This window comes from Centrocercus urophasianus, unplaced genomic scaffold (genome assembly GCF_019232065.1).
Source record: "Centrocercus urophasianus isolate 14NV4802_14NV808 unplaced genomic scaffold, USGS_Curo_1.0 seq_18, whole genome shotgun sequence".
Classification (NCBI taxonomy): domain Eukaryota; kingdom Metazoa; phylum Chordata; class Aves; order Galliformes; family Phasianidae; genus Centrocercus; species Centrocercus urophasianus.
This window is the reverse complement of record NW_024884733.1, coordinates 6,921,014-6,945,014: the sequence shown is the minus strand read 5'-3', so window position 1 is coordinate 6,945,014 and position 24,001 is coordinate 6,921,014. Positions and strand designations below refer to the sequence as shown.

Genomic DNA, 24,001 nt, shown 5'->3' with positions numbered 1-24,001 from the left:
AAATAAATGCTAGGAAAGAACTTTTGTGCTCAAGTGTGCCAGGTTGTCTTTGCTGTAAAACAAGATCATCCCGGAGTCTTACAGTGTGAATGTGGACAGAGGACTTTTAATGACATTGATTTTTTTTTACTGTTTGTGAACAGTTGCACTTGGACCTTTCTTAGCCACTCAATTCAGCTCTAACAATCACACATACCAACACTGCTCCTACTGTAACTGGTCGTATAACAGAGCTTTGATGCATTTGTCCCCTTGATGATCCACAGAGTCATCACAGTGCTTGTGAGGACACGTTCCCACTTGTTTCTGCTAATCTGCTGCCTAGCAAGTGGAACAGGGTGCCATGCACTTCCCGTAGCGGGAGAAGCAGGGAGAGCTTTTTTTTCATTTATTTTTCCATTCCCTGCAATATTTGTCACATCAGCAGTAGGCCCCTCAGTCCCTAAGCATGAAGTCTGAAACTCACTCCACGCTGCCTGCAGAGTCATCCCAAGGACCAATCCTCAGGGCAACGCACGTCACTCACATTTTGCAATGCGGGGCTTTCAGCTTGTCCTCTGGTTCCCATGGGCTTTCTTGTGGGAAGCCAGTCTTTGAAAGGGAAAGTTGTCTGACACAGTGGGATTTTCCTTAAGCGCTCGCTCGCTGCTGCTCTCAGCTGGATCCTAGCGAAGCCAAATCACCTTTTGAAAGCCGTGTGGAGACGTCTGGGGATTTTGTCTGTTTCTTCATTTTCCATCTCCTCCCTGGGACGTATGGTAATAAAATGAGACTCAGTGTTAGGAAATTGCTCTGAAGCTAACTCAGATTCATTTAAAATTTAAACTGTTTCCTGAGCACCTCTGTGACTGGAAACTTATTCCAAATGAGAATCCATTTTAGCTTAATTTAATTCCCCAAATGGGCTAAACTAAGAAAAAGGCAGCAGTGTACTGAGCCGGAACATTTCTGTCCTGGATGGGCACTGTGGAGTATTTTATTCCACATCAACTATTCCAGCAAATTCTTCTGTGAGGAAAATGCTTAATGGAGCTGCGGAAAGAATTAAAACGTTTCCAGCAAACTGAAACATCATTATAACCTCACTGAATCGTTCAATATTTTCCCAGACTGAAGAACTGGGAAGGATATTTTGGAACAGAAAAGTCAAACTTTCTGTTAGACTGACACTTACAGATGCCAGTCTTTATACTAGGCATCCTTTTCCTGAAAAACCTTGTGGTCTGTTTAGATCCAAGTTGGTTTTGGAGGGGCAGGCCTGCTTTTAGTTTGAGAAGCAAGAAAGGTTTACCAACAAAATGCCTTTTTATAAGAAAAGTATGGCGAACCGATTGTATGACAGTCAAGCTTGAGCCAGGGTATGTTTCCTTATTTGTGTAAATATGTCCCCAAAATCCTGGCTCCTTTGCACAGTGATGGGTCTCAGAACCCAAGCAGGGGAGCGGGCATCCCAGCAGCAGGAAGGCCTTCTGCGGCTCAGCTGCCCACAGAACTGCTGACACTGATCATGGCCACGATTTTGCAGGCAGACCTCAGCAAATGCAGCTTTCATGAAGCAGAAAAATCAGCTGGAAAGCTGATGACAGGAAGTTTTAGGAGGAAGTTTTTCATTCAGAGTGTGGTAATGCACTGGAACAGGTTGCCCAAGGAGGTCGTGGATGCCCCATCCCCAGAGGCATTCAAGGCCAGACTGGATGTGGTTCTGGGCAGCCTGGTCTGGGGGTTGGTGACCCTGCACATAGCAGGGGGTTGAAACTAGGTGATCATTGTGGTCCTTTTCAACCCAGGCCATTCTATGATTCTATGATATGATGTGATATTGGCTGGTTTCACCTCTGTACGTGTTCTCATGGCTTCCTTTTCACAAAGTATCATATTTCCTTGATTTCAGTTTAATAAAAACAGCCCTCTTTTTTGTCTTTTGCTGCATTCTGAGCAGATCCATGCACAGACCAGGCCTCAGCCCAAGAAGTGAGCAAAGACATGTTGATGCTTCTGTTGCCTACTGCTTGGTTTCCATTTCAGGCTCATCTGAAAGCATGAACCTGAGACAAATGCCTATTCACTCAGATTGTTTCATACATATCTTATTGCACTGTTAGCTGCTGTGTATATTTTAAATGCAGTCTTTTAAACTTCTATTTTAGCCCGAACTAACTGGTAGAAATGTGTGGTCCTTGCCCTGAATAGGAGCCAGGCACTGTCACTGCTCGGCCATTGCTGGGGCTGGGTGTTGGGCTGAGTCTTCTCTGGTTGGCCTGTAAAGGTTAATAGGAAATGTAAATGCTGTCTGCGTGAGGAGTTTTGTTGGAAAATGTGCACTGGATGATCCCCAGGGATGAGAGCGGCTGCTGCTCAGAAGGTCAATGAAAGGAAACTTGTGCTGGCAGCCCGCAGCAAAAGACGTGCCTGTCACTGACTGGTAGTCCTCTGGTAGCACAGAAAAGCTCTTCAGAGTCATTTCTAACTAGAAACAGGACTCCAAGACTGTCTCATAGTCACTTTCTATCCCTTGGATCAACTGTGAGTGACCAGGACATATTTCTTTCTATCTTTGCAAAAACATGATATAGAGATAAAAAGACACTGGATATAGCTGACTTCATTTTCTCTTGCCAAGAAGGAAATATGGGTGCAAAAGGATTCCCTGGGTTCTGCAAGGCAAGCTCGGAGACCAGCTTTGCATGCTGTGCAGTAGATAGAAACAGTAGTTGTGGAATCAAAGAAGACTGCAAGAATAGAAATAATTACTACCAGGCAGCAGGGTCTGGGAAACAGCCTCCTGCCTCAGCTCACCCAATCAGTCCTCTGATGTTCCTGAAAGTGCAGCAGGGCTCACTCCTGGCACAACCCTGTGGGAGCCCAATCAGAGCAGCCAGTTATCTCCCACCTGCCTGTTTGGGGGGGAGCAAGGTAGGCGGTACGGTTTTTTCAGAAACACACATATACTCAGAATGAATTATCTATCAAGCTTTAGTACATTTGAAGTGAAAGTGAAAGTGAAAAGTTAAAATTCTTGCTTTAACTGAAACCAGTTTGTTTGACCCCTAGTCAAAGTGTGAGCACAGGAGATCACACAATCAATAACAACAATAGCTTTAGCTGCTGAGGCTGAGTTGTGTCTGTTTCCAGTAAATTGTTTTCTCTGCTACAGGTACAACATGGCAGGGGGAGAATATTCATAAGCTACACAGTAAGAAATAAGCATCAACAAACTAAGCTAGAGCTGACTTCCTCTCAAATATACTGAATTCTTGACGAAATCAGTGCTGTCCTAGCTAGTTTAGGAAAATGTGCCTGCTTGGTGATATTGAAATACTGTAGAAAATGGCAAATTCAGTTGATTACCTTAGTCACTGGCTTCTGGCAATGGATTTGTAGCAAGGTGTTGCATAATTTGATATTTGCCTTATAAAAATCTCTATGGTATTTGTAGAGTGTGTTCCCTGTTTCAATGCAGCACGGGTTTTGTTTACTCTGGAAACTGCACTCATCATTGGAAAGCTGGCATTGCTGTTTTTCTAGCTCTACTTGGAAATCTACTTGGAAAGCTGAGCTGCTTTGTCCTTTCACACTTTTACACACGTGAGCCAGTGACTCATATCAGGACACTTGGCCAAAGTGCTAAAATTATTTTCAGGCCACATTTGAACTTTGGACCTCCCAGCAAGGCAGATTGGCAGTAGGAATTCAGGAGATCTATAATGTGAATCCATTCATTAGATCTTAAGCCAGCTAACAAGCCCTTCTCCTTCCCAAGAACCAGCCTAAGACATCCCTTCCGCCCGGGCACCACCATGCTTTCAGTTTTGCTGTTGATATCCACTCGATGGACATTGCTCCTGCAGCCTATGAACATCTCCCAATGCATTGATATGTGACTTGTCTAGTTGGGCTATAGAGGAAGCAGGGGCTGTTTCCAGAGGAATCGCATTCTTTTCATGATGCTGACAATGTGCTTGAGGAGAAGCACAAAGTATGACAAAGCAGTGACGAGGGACATGAACCTTGAGATCAGTCAGCTCCACCTTCCTGTGTGTCTGGCCATGTCCATCAGAGCCAAAGTGCTCTGCCTCTGAGTACAGCCTGGATCTCAAACAGCGTCCCCTTGAAGGCTCTGCTGGCTGAAGGGAAAAGACTTTTCCCCTTGCTCATGCTTAGTATGTAGATAGCTCTCCCAGCTGGCTCAGGCAGGATCCCAGAAAATGGCTGCTTCCTGGGACAATGTGTCAAAGCAAGTTTGCAGGTCTGCACCTTTCTGATGTTCCTGTAGCCATATCTGGTGCAGCTCATTGAAAGCCTATCTTTTCCAAGAAGCAGGCTACAAAGTTCTTGGTCTTTAAGCAGTGAACTGGGACAGAGAGGTAACAAAGACATATCTGTACCCAGGATTGCTGCCAGTCCAGCCCTGTCGTCTCACATATCTTGATGCTACACCAGGTGATGCCGAAATCAGGCTTCCCAAGGGGACTGCAGGCCACAAACCCTTGTTTTTCCATAAGCTTTGCCATTGCAGGAACTAAGGAAATTTCAGCTCAGGATGCTGCAAAGGATTTGTCATCACTGGGGCCACACATGCTACAGACCTATTTGAAAGGTATTTTAATGAACTGCTAGGATTCTCAGGCAGGATGAGCACATGGACAGATTGCTGGGCAAACGCTGGTGAGGTGGGGTCGCTGGTGGGTTAGGGTTAGTCCCTCTCCTCCCATCACCCTCATCCAGAGACAGCTGGCCACAGAGCCACGCGCACTGGAAAGCTGTTCCATGGAAAAGAAATCAGCCGAAGCAAGAAAAATTGCCTGACAGACCAGCTTGCTCATTCAGCTCTGCAGCAGCTGCACAGTTGCTAAATCACATGCAAGCAAGGGAAGAGAGGGACGTGCAGGGAGTGGGAATGGGGAGGGAGTTAGGCGGCGTGACTGTCCTGCTTCCCAGTAACACGGCCGCCCCTAATACGTCATGCTGAAATGTAACATGCAAACCATATCCTTAGTTTGACTGAGCAAGATTCCCTGAATCCATGCTGCTAAGAATGCGTAAGTTTGCCCATCAAAAAGCTCACGTGGGATGCTGTCCCAAGGCATATCCTGTGCAGTGTCAGTCACTGAACATGGCAGAGGATCGGGAAGGATGTGACAAAGCAGCTGTCATGCAGCTGGTGACGCTGCTCAGGGTCCTCTGATATGCATGTTAACATCATACTGAGATTTTAAAAAAAAAAGAGAGGCTTAAATGTGGCTGGTTTTGGTAAACTGCTTTTGAAGGAATTCTGCATGTCCTTTTGTGGTTATATCCGCTTTACAAATGGCTTGTTCCAGGAATAAACCATTAGCTCCACAAGTGCTAATTACACTTTGTTGTCAGTGGAGCAGCAAAGCAGCTGCGTTATTTCCATCCTTGGGGAGTGCAAATGGTGGTGCTGCTGCCAACATCCCTCAGTCTGAGGGGGAACATTTCCTATCTGTTGATGATCCCCCCCCACTTTATAAGCATCACCACGCATCCCTCCTGTTCATGACACCAAAGCCTGATGCAGACCCTGCTGCTGGAATTGCTCTTTATCTTGCTCCTCTAGTGTCTGCTTTTTTTCTGCATGCATTGGCTTCAGTCCTCCTGTTGCAGGATGGGCACCTGCCCCTGCCCAGCCCTCCTGGCCGCTCTGCCAGCCCTGCGTACTCAGAGGAGCTGCTGCTGCCTTTGCAAGCTATTTCCTGACTCTCCTTCTTGTTAATGACTGCCATCATCGTTAGTCACTTACCATTTCCTAGTGGAACATATGCTGGTATGTGCATTGTCACTCTTCCCCTGCCCTTACCATGTTGCACGCTGACAGGACGACCTACTGTGAGGGTTATAGCCACAGCCCAGTGCTCACTCAGGAGCTGAAGAAACACAGTTTTGCTCCCCCCACTGCTCTCCAGGGCTGATCTGACAGAAAAAAAAGGTTCTGCCTGCTTGGGCTCATGGATTACTTGTAAAACCTACACACCTTTACTCAGCCGGGCTGTACGCTCTGGTTGCTCCAGGTTAAATGCAACAGGGATTTTGCAGGGTGGGAATGTTAGCAGGGATGCGGGGTACAGCCATTATCCTTGCCATACTAGACATTATCATCAGCCTTGTTGCCTTGATAAATATTTGGTTTTCTCACAGGATGGAAACTACTGACAGAGAACAACCACCTGCTCTATGGAGCCCAGGAGGACTGATTAAGAAATGCTGCTTCAGATTCCAACTGCTAACAGACAGGGAGGCTCAGAGCCGCTTTCTGTACATTCCCTCATAATTAGCAGCCTTGGGAAAAATATACAGAGAGATTTGCTGAAACCCTTGAGTGTCTGGTATAGTTCCTTCCTTGGAGGTCTTAGTGCATCTGCACACCAGGAGACAAGTGACCTTTCAGTGTGCTGCTTATTTCAGAGTTCGGTACTTTTTTATGTCAGTGTAATTGTCTGTTTTTGTAGGGAAACATACAAAAGGAGAGATAGTTTACAAGCATCTGTATTCCAGAGCACCACATTTCATAAAATTGTATTTGCTCAGAGCCAAACAGCTTCAAGCAATGTGACATTTTAGAGTACGGGTTACTTTTTCGCAGAAGAAATACTTGGATGGGGAGGATCAAAAGGGGAAGGGAAGTTGGCTGGAAGAGAGGGCTGGTGCTCTGTATCTCTGTATCTAAGCAAAGGCTTACATGCTGATCTCTGAAAAGATGATTTGTCTCCTAATTATTAAGCCCCCCAGTTCCTCTGCTCTGCTCTAGACATGAGCTTTCCATGGCACTGTGTAACAATCCACACTTGGGGACCACTGCTGGCTTTAGGAAGGGTTCTGGGGTAGAGGGACATTCAGTTTAGCGAGCACCTGCCCTAAGATACACCTTTTGAAGGACATTTGGAAGCCGATGTCAAGTCCCTTTTCTCACCTCTTCCCAGACCTGTCTGCTGGCATTCATGCTGCTCTGTAGCTCAGCTATCTCAGTCCTGAGCTCGGTTATTGCAGTGCTGCGCCCAGCTATCACAGTCCTATATCTATATGCACCAACAGGCCCTGCAGGCAGCTCTGAAGCACAAAGCACACACAGCTTAGTGAGACCTGCAGAGGCCCCTCTGTCACCTTTGGAAAATTGCTCTGACAAGCTCTGCCACTTGGATTCTTCTGGGTTGTGAGAATGTTTCAATTCCCAGACTGCAATAAAACAGCTGCCAAGGATTCCAGCTTCTCAGCATTAACACTGCTGTGAGGCCTGGGGGTGATTGCAGCATTTCAGTAGTACCTGTAGCTGCTGCAGTTTCTACCGGGATGAGGAGGCTGGATCCGATGTGTAGGAAAATCAAGAGGGTGACATAGTATATTTTGCCACTTTGGTCTAAGCAAAAGACATATCCATTACTCCTTCCTTATGGATTTATGGACAGAGACACACGGATGTTGAGCCAAGTCCTGGCTTGTGAGTGAGTTCCTCAGAATTATAGCTTTAGCCTGAATTTGTAAGTAGCTCTCCAGAGACAGAATCTGTTGTCAGAATTCGAGAGGAAAATGAATTTGGTCCCTTGATGTCAGGACAACCCAACTTCTTCATATGCATGGCTCTGTAAATCACCATGTTTTTTCCTGTAAAAAATTGAGCCAAGAGGCTTTACTGGGAAAGTTCTGTGCCTATTCAATAGCTAACAACATGCTTATACAGGCATTAATTAGCCTGTTGAGACAAGTATGATCTCTCTAGCTTAATGAAGATGCAGCCAGTTGGATCGTGTAGCTATCAAACTCCACCCTTACATCCACGTGGCTCTTCCACAACCTGAACTATGGTCACAGCTGTTTACTTCCTCACTTCCCAGCCAGGATCCCAAAAACTGCACGTTTTACCTGGCGCTTCCATCTGGAAGGTCCAAGCCATACCGCATTCTCCTTGTGGGAATGGAAGCTTCCTGCTCCGAGCCCAGCAGCCTGCAGGACAGACATGCAGCAGAACAATGCTTCAGACAGCTGATGGCACTGAGCACAGCTGGAGGAACCCTGGCCCTCCTGACAATTGTTTCTCTCCTTGCTCAGACTCTGGTCCCAGCCTCGGAGTGGGTCTCAGGCAGCATAAACAGCATGAATCAGACGTAGCCAAATCAGGAGACAGCTCAGCTTTGCAAACAGACGCATGATGGCTGGGTGAACGCCAGGGTGGGCAGCCACACACAGCAGACAATCTCCGTGACGCAACGCCTGCCCTGCTGTGAGCAGGGGAGCAGTTGCAAGTCTGCAACTGCAAAAGCCCCATCCCACTGTGGGGCCATTCCATGGCCCTCTGAGCTCAGCCCCACAGCAGCCCTCACCCTGTCTGGTCCCAGCCTTGGGTTTGTCCCGTCAGCCCCACTGCCTGAACCAGGAGGGTGCTTACACAGCATCTCACTGCTCCTCTGCAACGCGTGTGTCCCTGCATGTTGCACTTGCTCCAATTTCCCTTTGACATCCCTGAAGGTGGAGGAACACACCAGCTAAATAAACAGGTTGCTCTTTTATAAGTGCCTTTTTCACATTGGCTGGCCGACTTTCCAAGCCCTATAAATATCAGATTAGTACCATGTCCTCCAAAAGCCCAAAGTCAGGCTCTGAGCCAGGCAGCCACAGAGCCGCTCTCCTTTAAAATCCTTAACATAGAAACAACTTATTCCATTAGATCTGAAGTGGGAAAACTGGCTGGAAAACACAAATACTAATTCTGTCAAATTTATTATCTTAAATAGGATATTTAATATTTTTAATGGAACATCATTTAATTGCTGCTCTTGGGTACTCTGTAACTGTTGGAAACTCTGATCTCAGTGCTTACTTCAATGAAAGATTGCCAACAGACATGAAGGACTCACATTTTAAACTCCTGCGTAGGAGAACAGTTGGGACTATTTTGCCCACGTTTCTGTGCTGGCTAGCTCTCATTTCCCAGCTACAGTGTTGAGAAACACGTCAATGATAGCATCTACCATAACTGTACAAGGTGAATTTCTGCAGGCTGTTTCCAAGGATGTTCAGTGCAAATCCTATCACATAACCTCCTCAAAAATTCAGACTGCTTCAAGATCATGAGCTGCTGAGACTGTGCATCTAGCACAGTGAGCTTCGGGGAAAAAGGTCCCACCCACAGTTGTATCAGAACCCTGAGGCCACTGATGGCCTTGGTCAGCCCCACCTGGGACCCCCCACACCTGCTGCCTATGGGCTGAGGCCCCATTTAAGCTCAGCCTTGCGTTTCCTACTTTTCTTTGAGCTGTGCTATAGGTGCAGCCTTGTATCTCTCCCTCTTTCTTGGATAGCTCATGGACCTACTTTACAGGTAGGTCTGTTTCTGCCTTGTTTGTGGGATGGATCTTGGGTTAATATTGTGGCTTTGTTGCTAGTTTCGTTCTTATCTCTTGCTCCTCTCCGGCAGTTTGTCCTGACACACACAGACTATTAGAGTCACCAGCTATTGTTGTACTGGTGAAGGAGAAGGTATTGTTTCCCCCTCTTGAATTGCATGGAGTCAAACTTGAAAAAAAAAAAAAAAATAATCATCTATGAAAATCCTAAAACCATTCCTAAAAGCTCTGCATGAGTGGCCAAATTAGGAAGCCTCATCCAACAAACTCTTCCATGTTTGTGTGCCTATTAAGGTGTGTAAAACTATCATCAGCCTCCTTCAAATAGAATCTTGGAATTTCAAGTAGGAGTGCATTTTTATTTTTAGTCCTAATACATTTTCTGACCCAAATACATAAATACAAGGAGCAAAAGCACTGTGTTTCAAATTGTTTATGGGATGGCATTACGTTCCCATTGGACTGCAGTGGTGAGTCAGCACAGCTGTTTAGCTCTTGCTGTTCTCAAAGGTCCTCTCCAGCATTTGGGTTAGAGTGCACTTGCCAAGGGTCAGTTGCTTTGGTTTCATGTTTTGAGAGGTTACTTTATACGTTGGTTTCCTGATAGCATGAAGAGCTCTCCACCAGATTGTCCTGTCAGAACAAACCCTTTACAACAAGCTGTTGCTGTATCCAGGCATTTGAAACTGATGTCTTACCTTCCCAAGATCATGAGATTTATGTTATTCTTCTTTAAAAATATACTGAAGTTTTTTTGTTTGTTTGTTTTTCAAGCCTAATTGTCTGCATCATGTTCTGGTTTGGGGATTTACTGTGGAAGCAGAGATTCAGACTGCAGTTTCAAACTTATGCATAATCATAAGGCTGAGAAATTTTCTGGTATGAAAGCTTTTCTTTAAGAAAAGCACTGGATACTGTGAGATGTAGTGATGCATGGATAGTTAAGTTGCCTTTATTCTCTTTTTGCTGGTGTTTTTCAGCAAGCCTGGTTCTCCATAGCCCAACATCAGCTGTGTTAGTGCATGAGCTAGCAACATCTTTTTGCCTTAGTGTGCAGCTGGGGTTGTGATAGCAGGACTGGGGTGTCCTGCTGCCTCTGCCCTTGGGGAGCTGCTCATTTCTCTCCTTCCTCAGCTTTTTGCAGAAAGTTCTTTCTCTAAAACAACTGGCTTTGTTTACGGGCTGCTTGCTCACAGCCTGTTCTCATTTACCAGGTTCCTGGAAGGCCATTACCTACAGGGTTTCCTTCTCTTTATTTTTCTGCCTGGGTGGCTGTCAACATGGTTAAGGGCTGGAGTGACTTTAAATCCTGATGGAAGCTAAAAAAAGGCTCATGTTCTAGCCAACTTCACATGGTCCTGCAAGACCCCAGCCCTCCCCTTGCCATTCCCAGACCTCTTCGCCACTGCTGGTGAGCAGGCTGCTAGCTGGGAAGGAGGGAGCAGTTTGTTACTTGTTGCCACTGGATACTAAGAGCAGGGTACCAAATTTAACTGCAGTCAGAGGACAGGAAGCAGCACTTTTAAATCAGTCAGGGTACTTAGGCTGCAGAAAGACCCCTCCAGGGACATGGCTTGGCTTGTTGGTACTGATGGCATGCACTGTGAGAGCTGAGGAGCTGCCAGCACAGGCTTTCTTAAGATCCATGTAAACAACCCAATTATTACAAATATACAACTACAGCCCGCAGGCACTGATACTCTGCCTAACAGCCCCACCTAATTTTCCCCTCTGGACTACATGCAGCACTATAAGTAGTCCTGGCACCTGCTGAAGCGTGTTTCTCTCCCTGAAACCAGACACCAGCAGTGGTTAATTAGCACGTCCCAGATTGGCACAGCTCAATGCATCTTCACTGAAGCCCATGAAGTTTCATGGAATTTTTCCTGCCCTGGTTCTGAGTCATTAATAGGTACAGTTCTGACTATTTTTATGCTTTTCAAATTGTTTTGTTAGATTACAGAAGCAATTATCAGCCCAATTTTTTTTTTTTTTTTTGGTCCTGGTTTGAAGGGGAAAAACTTTGTTACAGCAAATTATCAGGCAGAGTCTTTTTTTTTTATTGTGCTTGCTCTATGTGAGTATAACCAAACTGACCAGCAAGTTTGACTGTAGGAGAGCCAGATCTCACAGGGCCCTGTTTCTGGGACTATGCTTCTTTCTGTCTAGAGACAGTAGAATGTGTATACTGCTGCAAATCCTGCAGTTTGTACACATATGCATAGAATAGCTGCTCTTGATATACAGCTGAAATGTAAAATGCTGTAGTGAGGCTTTTCTTGATGCTTGGAGAAGTGGATCCCTGGAGAAGTGACTGCTATATGTGAGCCAAGCAGGTGAAGCTGTGATATGAGGAGGATGGGAGACGTAGCTGGAGCCAGGATGTGAGCAGACCTTGAGTTCAGAGAAATCATGGAAGTAGCAAGCCAGGATTCTGTCTGTGGGACTGCTGGAGGTGCTGGTTTTGGACACTGACGAACAGAAAAATCAACCAGCCTTGCAAGGTGGATGACCAGACTCCTGCTACGATTTGCTTGCTCAGCAGGCAGTAAAGTACTCTATTTGCATGGTTTGCAGCCTGGAAATGAAGCCCTATTTGAAGCAGAGGTCTTGAGCAGGAGCAGATGTGCTGCTGCACCGTAGGTGCCTGTATTTCATGGCTGTGAGCTTCAGCAGCAATGCTGCTCTTTCTGGCTGATCTGAAATGTCCAGCCATACACGCACCTTGCATATTGTAGAGATAGTCTACCTCCCTATGAAAACTAGCTTTCAAGCTCTGAAGGTTTTTATTATGTTAGAAGCACTAACTTGCCTTGTAGATTAAGAACTAATAGCTTAATATAGCTTAATATAGCCCTGTGGAGATGGCACTTGTAAGAGTGGTTACTGCATGGTACCTCATTGAGATCAGTGCCAGTTGCATGCAAAACAAGCAACAAAAGCAGCTTTGTATCAAAATAGTTTATTAAAAACAGTAAGACTTCACTGAAGCTTGCTGTCTCAAAAAGAATTGACATATTGCAGTATTCAACACAATCATAATCCATAGATAAATATAATACTGTATAGATCCTGTTCACTACGGCTGGGTTTTGCCCTCTGCCCAGCCTCATGCAGCCCTGCTGCCATGCCCAGCCCTGCAGGCTCAGCTGCATAGCCCATTCCTTCTGGAGCTGAACTGGCTGTCCCCTCCTTGCACAGCAGTGAGGATGGAAGTAGTGCCTGCAAACCACACACAAACCCAGTACATCTCTTTGCAGCCTGTGTCAGCTTAAACAAATGGAGTTGAAACACCAAGGAACTGATGACAGCAGTACTGGTTGATGTTCAGGAAAAAAAAACCAGAATCTATACATGACTCAAGTTCCCAGCACCGCTCAACTGCACAGACATGTGCTTCTGCTTGCAGAAGGGCAGCTCTGTGCTGACCTGGTGCATAACACCTCGGCTGTGACAAGGAGTGTGTCACAGAGCACAGACAGCTCAGTTTGATGCATAGAGGCACCTTTACTGCAGCACTCCAAAAAGAGCATCACCAGCCTGGTGCACTGCTGCCAGCCACAAATGCCTTCCAACAATGTCCTTTGCCACCAGCTTTGCACCAAGTCAATATCAGTCCTTACGCTGTGGCAAACCAACTGAGTGCACCCATCTCAGTCTCTCAGGTCAGGATGCTGCCAAGCCAGCTCGGTTCCTTGGTAGCTAAGAGGCATCTCCTTGCTCTGTACTCATGTCCCCTGGGCAGCTCTGGTGATGGGAGGCTTCTTGCACAGCTCCTGATAGAACTCTGATTCCAGAAACCGTGGGTATGAATTGTTCTCCATGAGGCTGTAAACTCTTTTCTGTGCAGCACTGAAGCAGCTGTGTGTGGCTTCCTGGAGGTTCTGTGCTATCATGTTCTTGGTCTGGAAGTCAATGTTTATCTGAAATGCAAAGAAAGGACACTTACTTTCCAAGAACTGAATCCCAACAAGTATAGCACTTCTGAGGAGGATAGGAGTGCTTTTGCTTCAGGGCTAAATTGATGTAGTTTCTTTTAAATGATTTACTATGAAAATTTGGAGTAACTCAGGTATGCTGTATTTTGGTGCCAAACCCAAATGTTACAGGTGTTTGACAGGGCCCCCCCCCCCCCCCAGCTAAGATGAAAACTGAAATACAGATTGTGCCATTTTCCACCTTGGTGGAAAGAAGGCAGTCAGGGAAGTGTTGTGCACAATGCATTTGTGGCATCTGTGTCTTACAAGTCCAGAGAAATGAAGTGGGGCTAAAGACACACAACAAGGCAATGCTTCTGTGCTTTCCTTACCTCCTTGGGAGCCTCCTTTTCAATGAAGTCATTGTAGATCTTCTTTGCCTTCAGTGTCAGCTTCTGAGGGGATTTGGTTTTCTTGAAGTCCTCACATGCCAGCCAGAACTCGATGTTCTCTTCACAGAACTCAGACTTCAGAAAAGCTCGGAAAGCAGCAACACCATCTAGGGAAAGGAGAGGGGGGAAAGAAAAGCAAAACCACATCAATTAAGTATTCCAGGCATCTTGAATTTACCAATTTGTCATATCTGTTCCTAACAAAATATTTTGCTGTAGTTCTGGTCCTTTCTGAAACGTCAAGGCAGTAAGAAATCTACATTGCATGCAAATTAACACCCTAACAGCTTGGCAGGCTTCAAGTCAGCCAATTTTATGTAAACACAAAACTGAAAGCTGCTTCTAGTCACTGTGTACCCTTATGATACCTGCAGGTATGCTACACGAGATCTCTCTATGGGATCGTCCTCATTAACCTTTATGCTGGAGCAAATGCTTCTGACAGCACGACAAACCCCTGGAACACTTTTGCAATGGGAAGGATGACTCAGTAGTTCAAAGAGCAAATGGCAATATCAGCTCTTAGTCTTTACTGCAGTGCTGTTGAGTGCTTTTCTCCCAGCAAAAATCCTCCCCATTAAAAATAATAATAATAAATCAGTGGACTTCTGCACTGCAGAATTGTTCTTGAATTATAAGAATGGATTTGTCTTGTATAGAGAGCACAGCGAAGAACAGTGCTTGGCACTTCTGGCAAAGCCAGGCTGAATAGGTAAGGTTGAACTACAGAGATTACAGCTGCAATACTCCATAGTGGGGAGTTTTAATGTTTTAATATTACTTTACAGAGAAATGTACAGTGCTGACATGCAGGGAAGCGATTGCTAAACAACACCAGGTTCTCCCCTGTTTTGTTCTTAACCACTACAGCCTGAAGACCAACTTACATTTGTTAGCCAGCAGTTCATCGAAGGCTTCTGACCACAGCCGGGCTTCCTCAGGGGAAGGTCTGTGTGAGGCAGAAAAAGAGCAGAGAACGTGAGAGCACTGCTTGAGGTTTGCTGCTTATTTTGTACAGAACTTGAGTTATCTACTGCCACAACTCACCTGAAGTAGGTGTGGTGTTTGCTCGCTTTACTGGACTTCATTTTGCTAGAGCGGGAAGAATTCTGCAGGAAGTAGCTCAGCTTCTTCTTCCAGTCCTTAATGCTGGAAGAACAAAGACACTCATTTACAACGAAGCCGTCAGCCACCGACCTCACCCCGCTACCGAGAGCCGCCCTCGGGCTGCGAGCAGAAGAGAGAAACCCTTCCATTCGGTACCACTCACATGGTGCGCTTCATCATCCTGCCCTTGTCCGCCTCCTCCAGCTCCGCGCGCCGCCGGCTACCCCGCTCCATCCGCCCGCCGTCCTGCGGCAGCGAAACGAACACTGCGCTCTGCATCGCCCCGCTGCCGCCCGGCTGCCGCGCGCCCCATATAGAGCCCGCGCCCCGCCCCTCGCACGGCCCCGCCCCGCATGGCGAGGCGCTTCCACATTGATTTATTCTTTTTTTTTTTTTCCCTTCCCCTTTCCTTCCCCAGAGCTCCTTTTCGCTTTACTCTTTTCTTCCTCTCTCTGCTTTTTTTTTCCCCCTCCTCTATTTTTAAATAACTATTTTCTTTCTCTCCCTTTTAAAAATTGCTTTCCCGCTCTATGTTTAAACCTCTATCTCTTCGGTTGTTCCCTACACCCCTGCCTAGGCGCCGTCCCGTTTTGCAGATTTGGGTCTGTAAAGGCCACAGGCTTCCGAGCAGAGAAGAAATGGAGAAAGGTGGGCCCGTTTATTTAAAAAACAGAAACAAACCAACAACAACCCGAAGTGACCATAAATTTGAGCACGCCGTTTTCCTGCCGCCCGCCGTTCCCCCTGCCGACCCGCCGCACCGCGCAGCTCGGCTGCTCCCTGTGGTGCTGCCCCCTACCGGCCGCTCGCGTCACGACAGTTTGGGCGCGGAGCTCCCTACAGGCACCCTCGCTTCTTTGTGTGAGCACCGCCTGCAGCGCAGTGCAACATCCCCTCCGCAGCCTTGTGCCTTAGGTGCGTCTTGCCTTAGGTGAAAATGAGCTCTATTTAATATTTGAAAGCGTGTGCTGCCTGTTGCGTGCCGGAGCATCCCAGGTGGGAGCTTGCCAAGGAGAAGCGTGTGTGAGGATGAGAAGGAATGGCCTCATGTTGCTGCAGGGGAGGTCCAGGTTAGGTATTAGGAGAAGTTTATTCTACAACAGAGTGGTGATGCAGTGGCAAAGGCTGCCCAGGGAAGTGGGGAGGTCATCATCCCTGGACCTTTCCAGAATTGAGGAGTTATGGCACCGAGGGAACATGGGCTGGAGTTGGACTTGGAGAGGTCTTTCCAACCTTAGTGATTCTAAGGTGACTTTTGTTATGCCTTTAAACAATGGGGGGAGAAAAAAAATAGCATTTCGGGCTAAAATATCAGAAAAACACTGAATACATCCCTGGAGGCATTCAAGGCCAGGCTGGATGTGACTTTGGGCAGCTGGGCAGCAGGTCTGGTGGCTGGTCACCCTGCACATAGCAGGGGGTTGAAAAAATGATCACTGTGATCCTTTTCAACCCCATGAATATGGAATTGTGAGGTGAGATGGCCCGATAGAATGTACTTGCTATAACATCTTGTTTAAAAAAAGTACTTAGATTGAATTTTATTGTCTGCAATAATATTTATTTTAAGTTTACATTTTTATTACACTTCTAAAGCAAGGCTATTATTCATGTTGGGTTTTTTTGTTGTTTTTTTTTTTTTTTTTCTCCAGTGAAGAAACTACCCCAAATAGTTTCTTGCTGCATCATGCTGTGCTGCGTGCTTTCTGGTGGTGACCCTGACCTTTGCTGGGATGGTAGTTAAAACATTTATGTGACAGAAGACGTTTTCTGTGTATGACTTCAAAAAACAAGGGGAAAGCATCTGACATCAAACAACACCGTCAGTGCTGCTGACATCAGGTGAGCTAGGCAGGTTGTAACAGTCTGCTTTTGGGATGGCAGAGGAGCTTGGTTCCACGGGCAATGCCATATACAGGCAAAGTGAGGGAGAACCTGCATCTATGCTGTGTCTCACACTGCCTATTGCTGATGGTATTTTGAACATTCCCATTGAATCTGATGGTGCTGCTTTCCAGACAACGCTCAGTGAGTGGTGCTGCCCCCAACTCATCCTCACCTACTTGGGGTGCATTGGCCTTGGTCTGCTTGCACAGCAAAGCTAAGGGCTGCTACAGGTGTAGTGCCAAATCTTTTCCTTTATGTGCTTCTGAGGACTTAATCTATTCCTGTAACTGTAATCTTGCTGTAAAAGAGCGAGGCCAATGGAAAGTGGGGGGGTGAGCCTGCAGCCCAAACTTGCTGCTCAAGTTAGTGAGAATTTAGCTATTGCCAAGAAATGAAATCTGATGTCGGGCATTAATGACACAAGCTCTCACCCTGGAGATCGCACTTCTCTTTGCAGAGGCTTTCTTGAGAATGTTCTGTTCTTTTTCTGCTTATACGATTCCTGCTAGCAGCAGCGATAGCGAGATGCACAGAGAGCTGTAACATATGCAATAAACATCCAGGGTAGAAGATGAGGTTTTTTCCATCTTAGTTACGTTATGTGTTGCAATAGCTGTGCTGATCTTTTCCAAGTCCCTGGAGAGCAGTCGTTCTCACTGCATAGTATTTAAATCTATGTCTGCATTTACTAAAATGCCAGTCCTTGTTTCTTCTTTTTATAGAGAAGACTTGGAGGATAGGAAAGCTAGTATAGCTAACAAAACGTCACCTTCAAAAGAAGGAATAAGGCATTAATTTATTACAACTGCCACTCTTTCTGATATGTCTGTGTGCAAGAGAAGATGTTTACTCACAGCATTAGCCTGCCTCTCATTCTGTTATTTGCATTCTGACCTTCCAGTCCTTCTTACAGCTCCAGCAGTATGCAGTGTGTGTGATTGCTGGCTTTATAGCTGTTGTTCGATGAATTGCTGGAGGCTTGCTGAGGTCAGCTTGTTGCTCCCTGACCCAGGCTCTGCATGATTTTCCAGTCGTGAAGCTGCAAACCTGCAAATCACAAGAAGTCATTTCGGGGCCTAAATTTAGCACTGTTGTGGCCCAACACTAAGACTGGAGCAATTAAATGTTTGGTCTTTGCTAAATAAAAAAATAAAATGTATCTTGTTACACATCAATCTCATTTCACTCACCAAAATCCTCCGTCTGAGGAACACATAAACCAGACAGAGCTCTCTGAGCACTCATCATCTTCAGCTGTTAGCCACCTTATTTTACATAAACAGTCATGGGAGTTTATAAAACTTCTAAAAATAGAGCTGAAATTTAACAAAAAGTGGATAAACCAGGACAATATGCCTTCTTGCAGCATTGCTGTTATGTGGCCTTATACATCTGTCACAGAGACTAACAATTTGAATTCAGGCTTGAAGGAGCAGATTCTGATTCCTCCTCCACCTACTGAGGTTGGGAAATCTTGGCTTTCAGATGTGAGATGGTCAATGACAGGAGCTGGGTGCTGCCCTACTGGTGGGAGATTTGCTTCATCCCTCTGGAAGCAGCAGCTGAGCAGAGCCTGCTGAAACCGCCTGCCTTGCAAAGGACAGGACATTCTCATATCCCTTACCTCTTCTGTCAATACTGAAAGCAAACAGCTTAGCAAGAAGCAGTGTATTTTTAACAATGAAATTTTTTTTGCAGGCACTGAGTTACACCGTCTGGGCTGCAGAGATGCGATTAATCTTGTTTGCTGTTAACCAGGTGATCCAAAACAGTGTCTCTGTGTTTTGTTGGTATTGCAGTCTATTTGTTCCCCCCCACCACCCTCCCCCCATCCTGCCGAAGGCCATATTTGTTAACTGTGTGTGCAGAGAGATGATGAACAAGCAAATATGTTTGTTAAATCTGGATGTGGACATTGTCATGTTATTTGTGAGGAACGCAGTCAGTGCACGGTCCTTTTGATGATTATTTAAGTTAATGAAACTCTCTTTAAGTGCATAAATGGCATTAGTCAGACAGTGAGCTAGAAAGTCCCCGTGACTTATAAATGAATCCGTTCCTCCTCCGCTACAGGTGAACGCAGTCAGGAGCACAACAGTGAGCAAGCTGAAGATTAGGGAGGAATATGAAGAAAATTTGGAAGGTTTGAGTTTTTGAAAACTAATATTTCATCTGGACTGGAGAGCATCTGAGTGAGGACCTGAAGGAAGGATTCCTGCCCAGCATAAGTGGTGCCACATTTATCCAGTAGCATCCTGACCTATTCCCATAGAGAAGGAAATGAGACAAGTCAGTGGAAGATGTATAGAGGGACATTTGCCAGCTTCCAACAACCCTCCTGATTGGTTCAGGAGCACAGTGAAGAGGTGAGAGCATAGCAAAGAGGTGAGGCTGTGGCTGGGCCTGGACAGGGAGTGCAGAGTGCCTCAGCCTGGGAAAGAGTCACAGGTGAGTAGCTTAGCACATTAGTCACTCACTTAATGCTAAGCATTGCAAAACAGTGCTTTAAACCTGCAGCTGAAGTGCAGTAGTTGGAAGCAGGTGCATTGTTCTCCTGGAACGCTTTTCTCATCAGTTATTTGTTCAGCACTCAGACAGGTCTTCAGAAGAAAGCGGCTCAGAGCTGACTCCAGGTGAGTCATCCTGTGTGGAAATTAAGGATCCAAACTTTTAAATTGTGTCAAGTCATTTCTTGCATTTAAAGGTAAATTAAGCAGGTAAAGCTCCCCAGAAATCAGTGAAGCAGTGCTCTGCTGTTGCTCCAGCATTAGACCTCCTCGGTGCATCACTGCCATAGAAGTCACATGTGACGGGTAACTGTGCACTAAGCCACACAAACTCTGTGTTGTTTATGGTGTTGGCAAACAGCAGCACAGGACTGCACACTTCAATAGGTTGTGCTCAGAAGCCTAAAAGGCTGCACGTAATTTGACTGTGTTTTGACAAGCTGTACTAACATTGGTGGTGGTTGGCTCAGGTAGGAGCTCCCCAAAGACTGAATTGCAGTGTCACTGATAAATGAGAGCAAGAAACCTGAATTAAGGTTAAGCTTAGGTCCCCCCACTTGCACAGAAGGGGTCTAAAGGTTTCCCATGACTATCTATGGATGCTTTTTTTGATCTCTTGGTGCAAACTGGCTGATCAGTGTCCCCTTCCTGGCTGCTGTTTGGAGAGGAGCAGCTGCCACACATCAGGTGCCTGTGCTGTGATGTTAGCTGTGATTTCACCTCATCCTTTGACCTTTCCCACTACCAGAATCTTTTAAAAGTGAAATTGTGTAGCAGCTTCTTAATCCATACTTTGTAATAGGCTTCTTCTCTACATTCTGTGGTATGTGTTCCTCTCAGGTGTGGTGTTCTACAGTTCAGGTTCTGAAATAGTAAGCTTATTGTATAGTTAACATAAAACTGGTGTTTAGTTGCTGCAGATTTCTTATTTTTTAATTATAAATCAAGTTGTTTATTTAATCTCTTTGCTTCAAGTAAGTTTGGCTTTTTGGTAGCTCTCCAACCCAAACTGTTATTTGAAGACTGAGACAACATTCCTGGCAAGACTGGAACTTAGAAAGAAGTAAGGGGCCAAGATGGCTCAACTCTTTGGGATATATTCAAACACAGCAGGTGAATTACAAGAAGAAATTAAAAGAACAAAAACTACACTGAGGAAATCACTCCCTGCCATGTTCTATACCAACATCCAATGCACAGCTAATACCAACTGTATCAACTGTCATCCATTTCCTTTGGGTACTGAATGAATGAGTACAATGTCCTCCGTTTATTATGGAATTATTATAGAATTATTATTCTCTTGCTGTATAAATCATACAGCACGTTTAGTGCAGACAAGTAGAGATGCTGTAATCTGCATACAGTAAGCAGCTATGAGAGATTAATTTCACATGTGTGGACAAGCCTCTGAGGAGTGCAGTGCACTCACTGCAGGAGTAAAAGTAGCTGTTAGTTCTAACAAGGGATTCAATTTAAAAAAATCATGCACGTCTAGAAGCCAAGCAAGGAGAGCAATTGTGCAGATTACTTACTAATTACTAACAAATGTGCAAGCACTTAAAGTTATAAAAAAAAGTATAGCCATTGGAAGCTGCCAAGACTTTCAGCATCATTCATTTAAGGGCCAATTCTGACATACCCAGTTCAAACAACTGCTGTTTTGTCATTCTTTCCATCACTCACTCAAAAGCAGCTCTGGGTTTATACAAGGCACTGTGTTTACTGCAATGGAGAAGATCAGGCAACAAAACGTCACAGAAGATGCTTGAGTTTGAAACCTCACATTTCTGCAGCTACTCCAAAGTTGGAGCAATGCTGGTGCTCAGTGGAGAAGACCCTCAGCATCTGTGCTGGCTGTTCATTGCCTGGCTGATGTCCATCTTTGCTGGACTGAATTTGTGGAATTATGTGCCTTACGATTAACTTCAGCTGCACGGGCCATGTGAGCAGTGTAAATGAGAGTATTACCTTGATGCACACACAAAAAATGACATCTCTACTCTTGGAACTGAAAGAGAAAGTCAGATTGTGTGTGCATGTGAGGGGAGTAGCAAATGGGACAAGGATGAATGCCATCTCCTTGGTTCATAATGTGGTGCGTGCTTGGAGAAACCAGTGAGGGACATCTGCAGTGCACTTTCCTGAGCAGGGAAGAGAGAGGTGCTTTTGTCTGCTGGTTTAACTGTGTGCACAGAATGTATCTGTATTGTATCTTACCTATTTCAGAGAGCAGATAGAAACAGAGAATGAATATATCTTGGTAGCCTGTTTCTTCTGAGCTGTAGCTGCTGCATTTTTGGAAGTATTGCACAGCTGTCCTGTATCCATTATACAGCCTTACTGCTTTGAATAAGTTCCTACTGAATCTCCTGTCTGCCTCGTATCATTTTATTTGCATTTATTAAAACTAGGAAATGTGGAACTGAAATAAAAAGGTTATTTTGTTAGAGCCCGTAACAACTAAGCTACCTTTGTTTTCTTTGTGCATTTGCATTACTAGCCCCAGCTCTGTCTTCTGATAGGCTTTTTTTATAACAGTAGTGACTGGGAAATCCACCAGCTTATTTCACTAAATCCCCATTTTTTTCTTCCTTGTGGACACAGCACTATTTTGGAAACTGGAAAAAAAAAAAAAAAAAAAAAACAGAACATGGAGATCTAACAGCAGACCTCTATTTCCCTGTGCATCCACAATATCCTGCTGTACCTTAAAGAATCTGATGACAGACTCACGCGGCCAGAGATCAGAACTTGTCTGCTCAACTCCTAAATCACAGTCTATGGCCCATCAGCAGAAAAATATGTTGGACTTTGTTCAGTTCTACTATTGCTTCTGGCTTTAACCTCTCTCTATATATATTTGAACATGTTGGACTACTCAAGTGCTAGTCATCAGTTCTCCCATTTTGTGGACTGTGTCATTTCTGTTTGTGTTTCAGTATCATTTATTTACGAAGAGGTGCTATATCACATTGATGTGGCAGAATTGTAAGAATCAGATCTATTAACACTGTTAACAGGTTGCAAGCTGCTCGTTGCCTGGTGTAGTTCTTGTCCTGTTTGTTTATTTTGTATGTATCAGATTTCTTGGGATGTATACAATTTACCTTCATAGAGGACAGTGATTAACTTTTGCTTAATAGCTAGAATCATAATTCTGGGTTGCTGCTGAAGAAAAGTGATCAAGTTGTATGGTCTGAACACTGCAGAAGAACACCTGTGTGAGATGGAGATAATGCATGTGCAGAGCATGTGATGAGGTTTTTAGATCAGTTTAGTTAGGACTGCATGATGTTTAAGTCAGACATACGGATACTTAATTCTTCGTTGTCTTTTGCATGACCAAGCTCTTATATCTTAGTGGAGTAGCAGTGATCCTCTGCCCCTTGTCTCGCATTTTCTTGCCATTAATTAACAGTTCACATCATCAGGGACGTCTCTTTCTGGAAGATACATGCAGCCTTTGAGTATTTTTCCAGCCATCATTGTACTTATTACACATTTAGCTGTCTGCTAGATACAGTTTCTGCTTTGGAATAGCAACAGTATTTTTTTAACAAACTTTCTGAAAGCAGGCTCAGATGCACGTAAAATTATCTGTAATTACGACAAAGTGCAGTTTGGACTGGAATATTCTTGGTATGATAACAGCATTTTATGCTTTCAGGAGCTTATAATGATTATAGAGAGAGAGCTGTGACTGCTCTTTTCTGTGAAACCATTTTCAGGTGAGAGCCTCTCTGGAGACAGAAACCCATTTGTGCTGTTTACTGTGCTGCAGTTACCCTCTGCTCAGCCATCACATGGTTGGTTTCCTAGATAAATCAAGCTGCTTTTCCACTGTTCCTTATCTACCATAATAGCATCTTCCATGGCCTTACAAGACCTCCTCCATTTTCTAGGCACACACTTTGTGAAATTCCAAAGCATTTCCATCCTCATGTTTTCTTTATCCTTTTATTTTTTCCTACCTACATTGTCAGTAACTAAAAGTGGTTGCCCTTGAAAAATATTGCAAGTACCTGAGATATTAGGAAAAAAACAAAAAAACAAAAACAAAAACAAACCACACACAGCACTACTAAGCAATTCCTGCTTGCTGCTTAATTGTAATTCCTTTGGGAATGTCACATTCAGAGAATATAGGAAAGATAAGTCTTCTTTCTTATTTTGTTTCCTGGGCAGATGGCACCTGGTGTTCACTCCTGTTGGCTGGCATACTGTTTTTGATGGACAATAGATCTATAAACTTACTAATGAGCTGGAGTGAGGAGAAAGTGCAAAGAAGGGAGATTACAGTGATTAAAGGAATAAAACATTTGCATTGCAAAAAGAGAATGGCTAAGACTCTTGAATCCCCTGAAGAGAAGAAGGCAGAGAGATGGTGTGTTCAGGCTTCACAAAATCAGATGGAAGTGAAGTGAAAATTAGACTGGAAACCAGTCTTCAGCCAGCAGGTAGCGGATTTCTAAAACTTGCTTCAACAGAAAACTGCAGAGATGGGGAAGTCACCAAAAAGGTTCAGAAGGGGATTTGGTAATTTCATGGGCATTGCGTCCACATGTAGGTGCAGAAAAGGATGAAGACCCTCCAACATGCCAACTACAATTGTGAATGCTGAAGGACTGTGAGAGGAACAGAGCGAAAAATAGTTTGATTTCTTAACTTTCCCTACCTATCTTCTTTTGGGCACATACAGCTGAGCTACATCAGGCATTACTCTGAGCTTCTGTGGCATTTGATGTGTCCTTATAAGATTTAGTTATAGCTCA

General features: G+C 44.9%; 1 protein-coding gene and 1 long non-coding RNA gene across 2 annotated transcripts; one reads left to right on the top strand and one right to left on the bottom strand.

The window, feature by feature from the left end:
• Positions 1-12,302: 12,302 nt before the first annotated feature.
• Positions 12,303-15,145, bottom strand: RGS2 (regulator of G protein signaling 2). Its single transcript, XM_042819645.1, has 5 exons — positions 14,996-15,145; positions 14,773-14,874; positions 14,613-14,674; positions 13,666-13,832; positions 12,303-13,279 (listed from the first exon to the last, which is right to left on the bottom strand). Exons 1-5 carry the CDS (start codon positions 15,109-15,111, stop codon positions 13,085-13,087), a joined length of 642 nt encoding a protein of 213 aa, XP_042675579.1. The 5' UTR covers positions 15,112-15,145; the 3' UTR covers positions 12,303-13,084.
• Positions 15,146-15,665: 520 nt separating this feature from the next.
• Positions 15,666-22,891, top strand: LOC122160829. Its single transcript, XR_006168960.1, has 4 exons — positions 15,666-15,747; positions 16,485-16,674; positions 18,418-18,477; positions 18,793-22,891. It is a non-coding gene; the product is annotated as an uncharacterized LOC122160829 (long non-coding RNA).
• Positions 22,892-24,001: the final 1,110 nt, after the last annotated feature.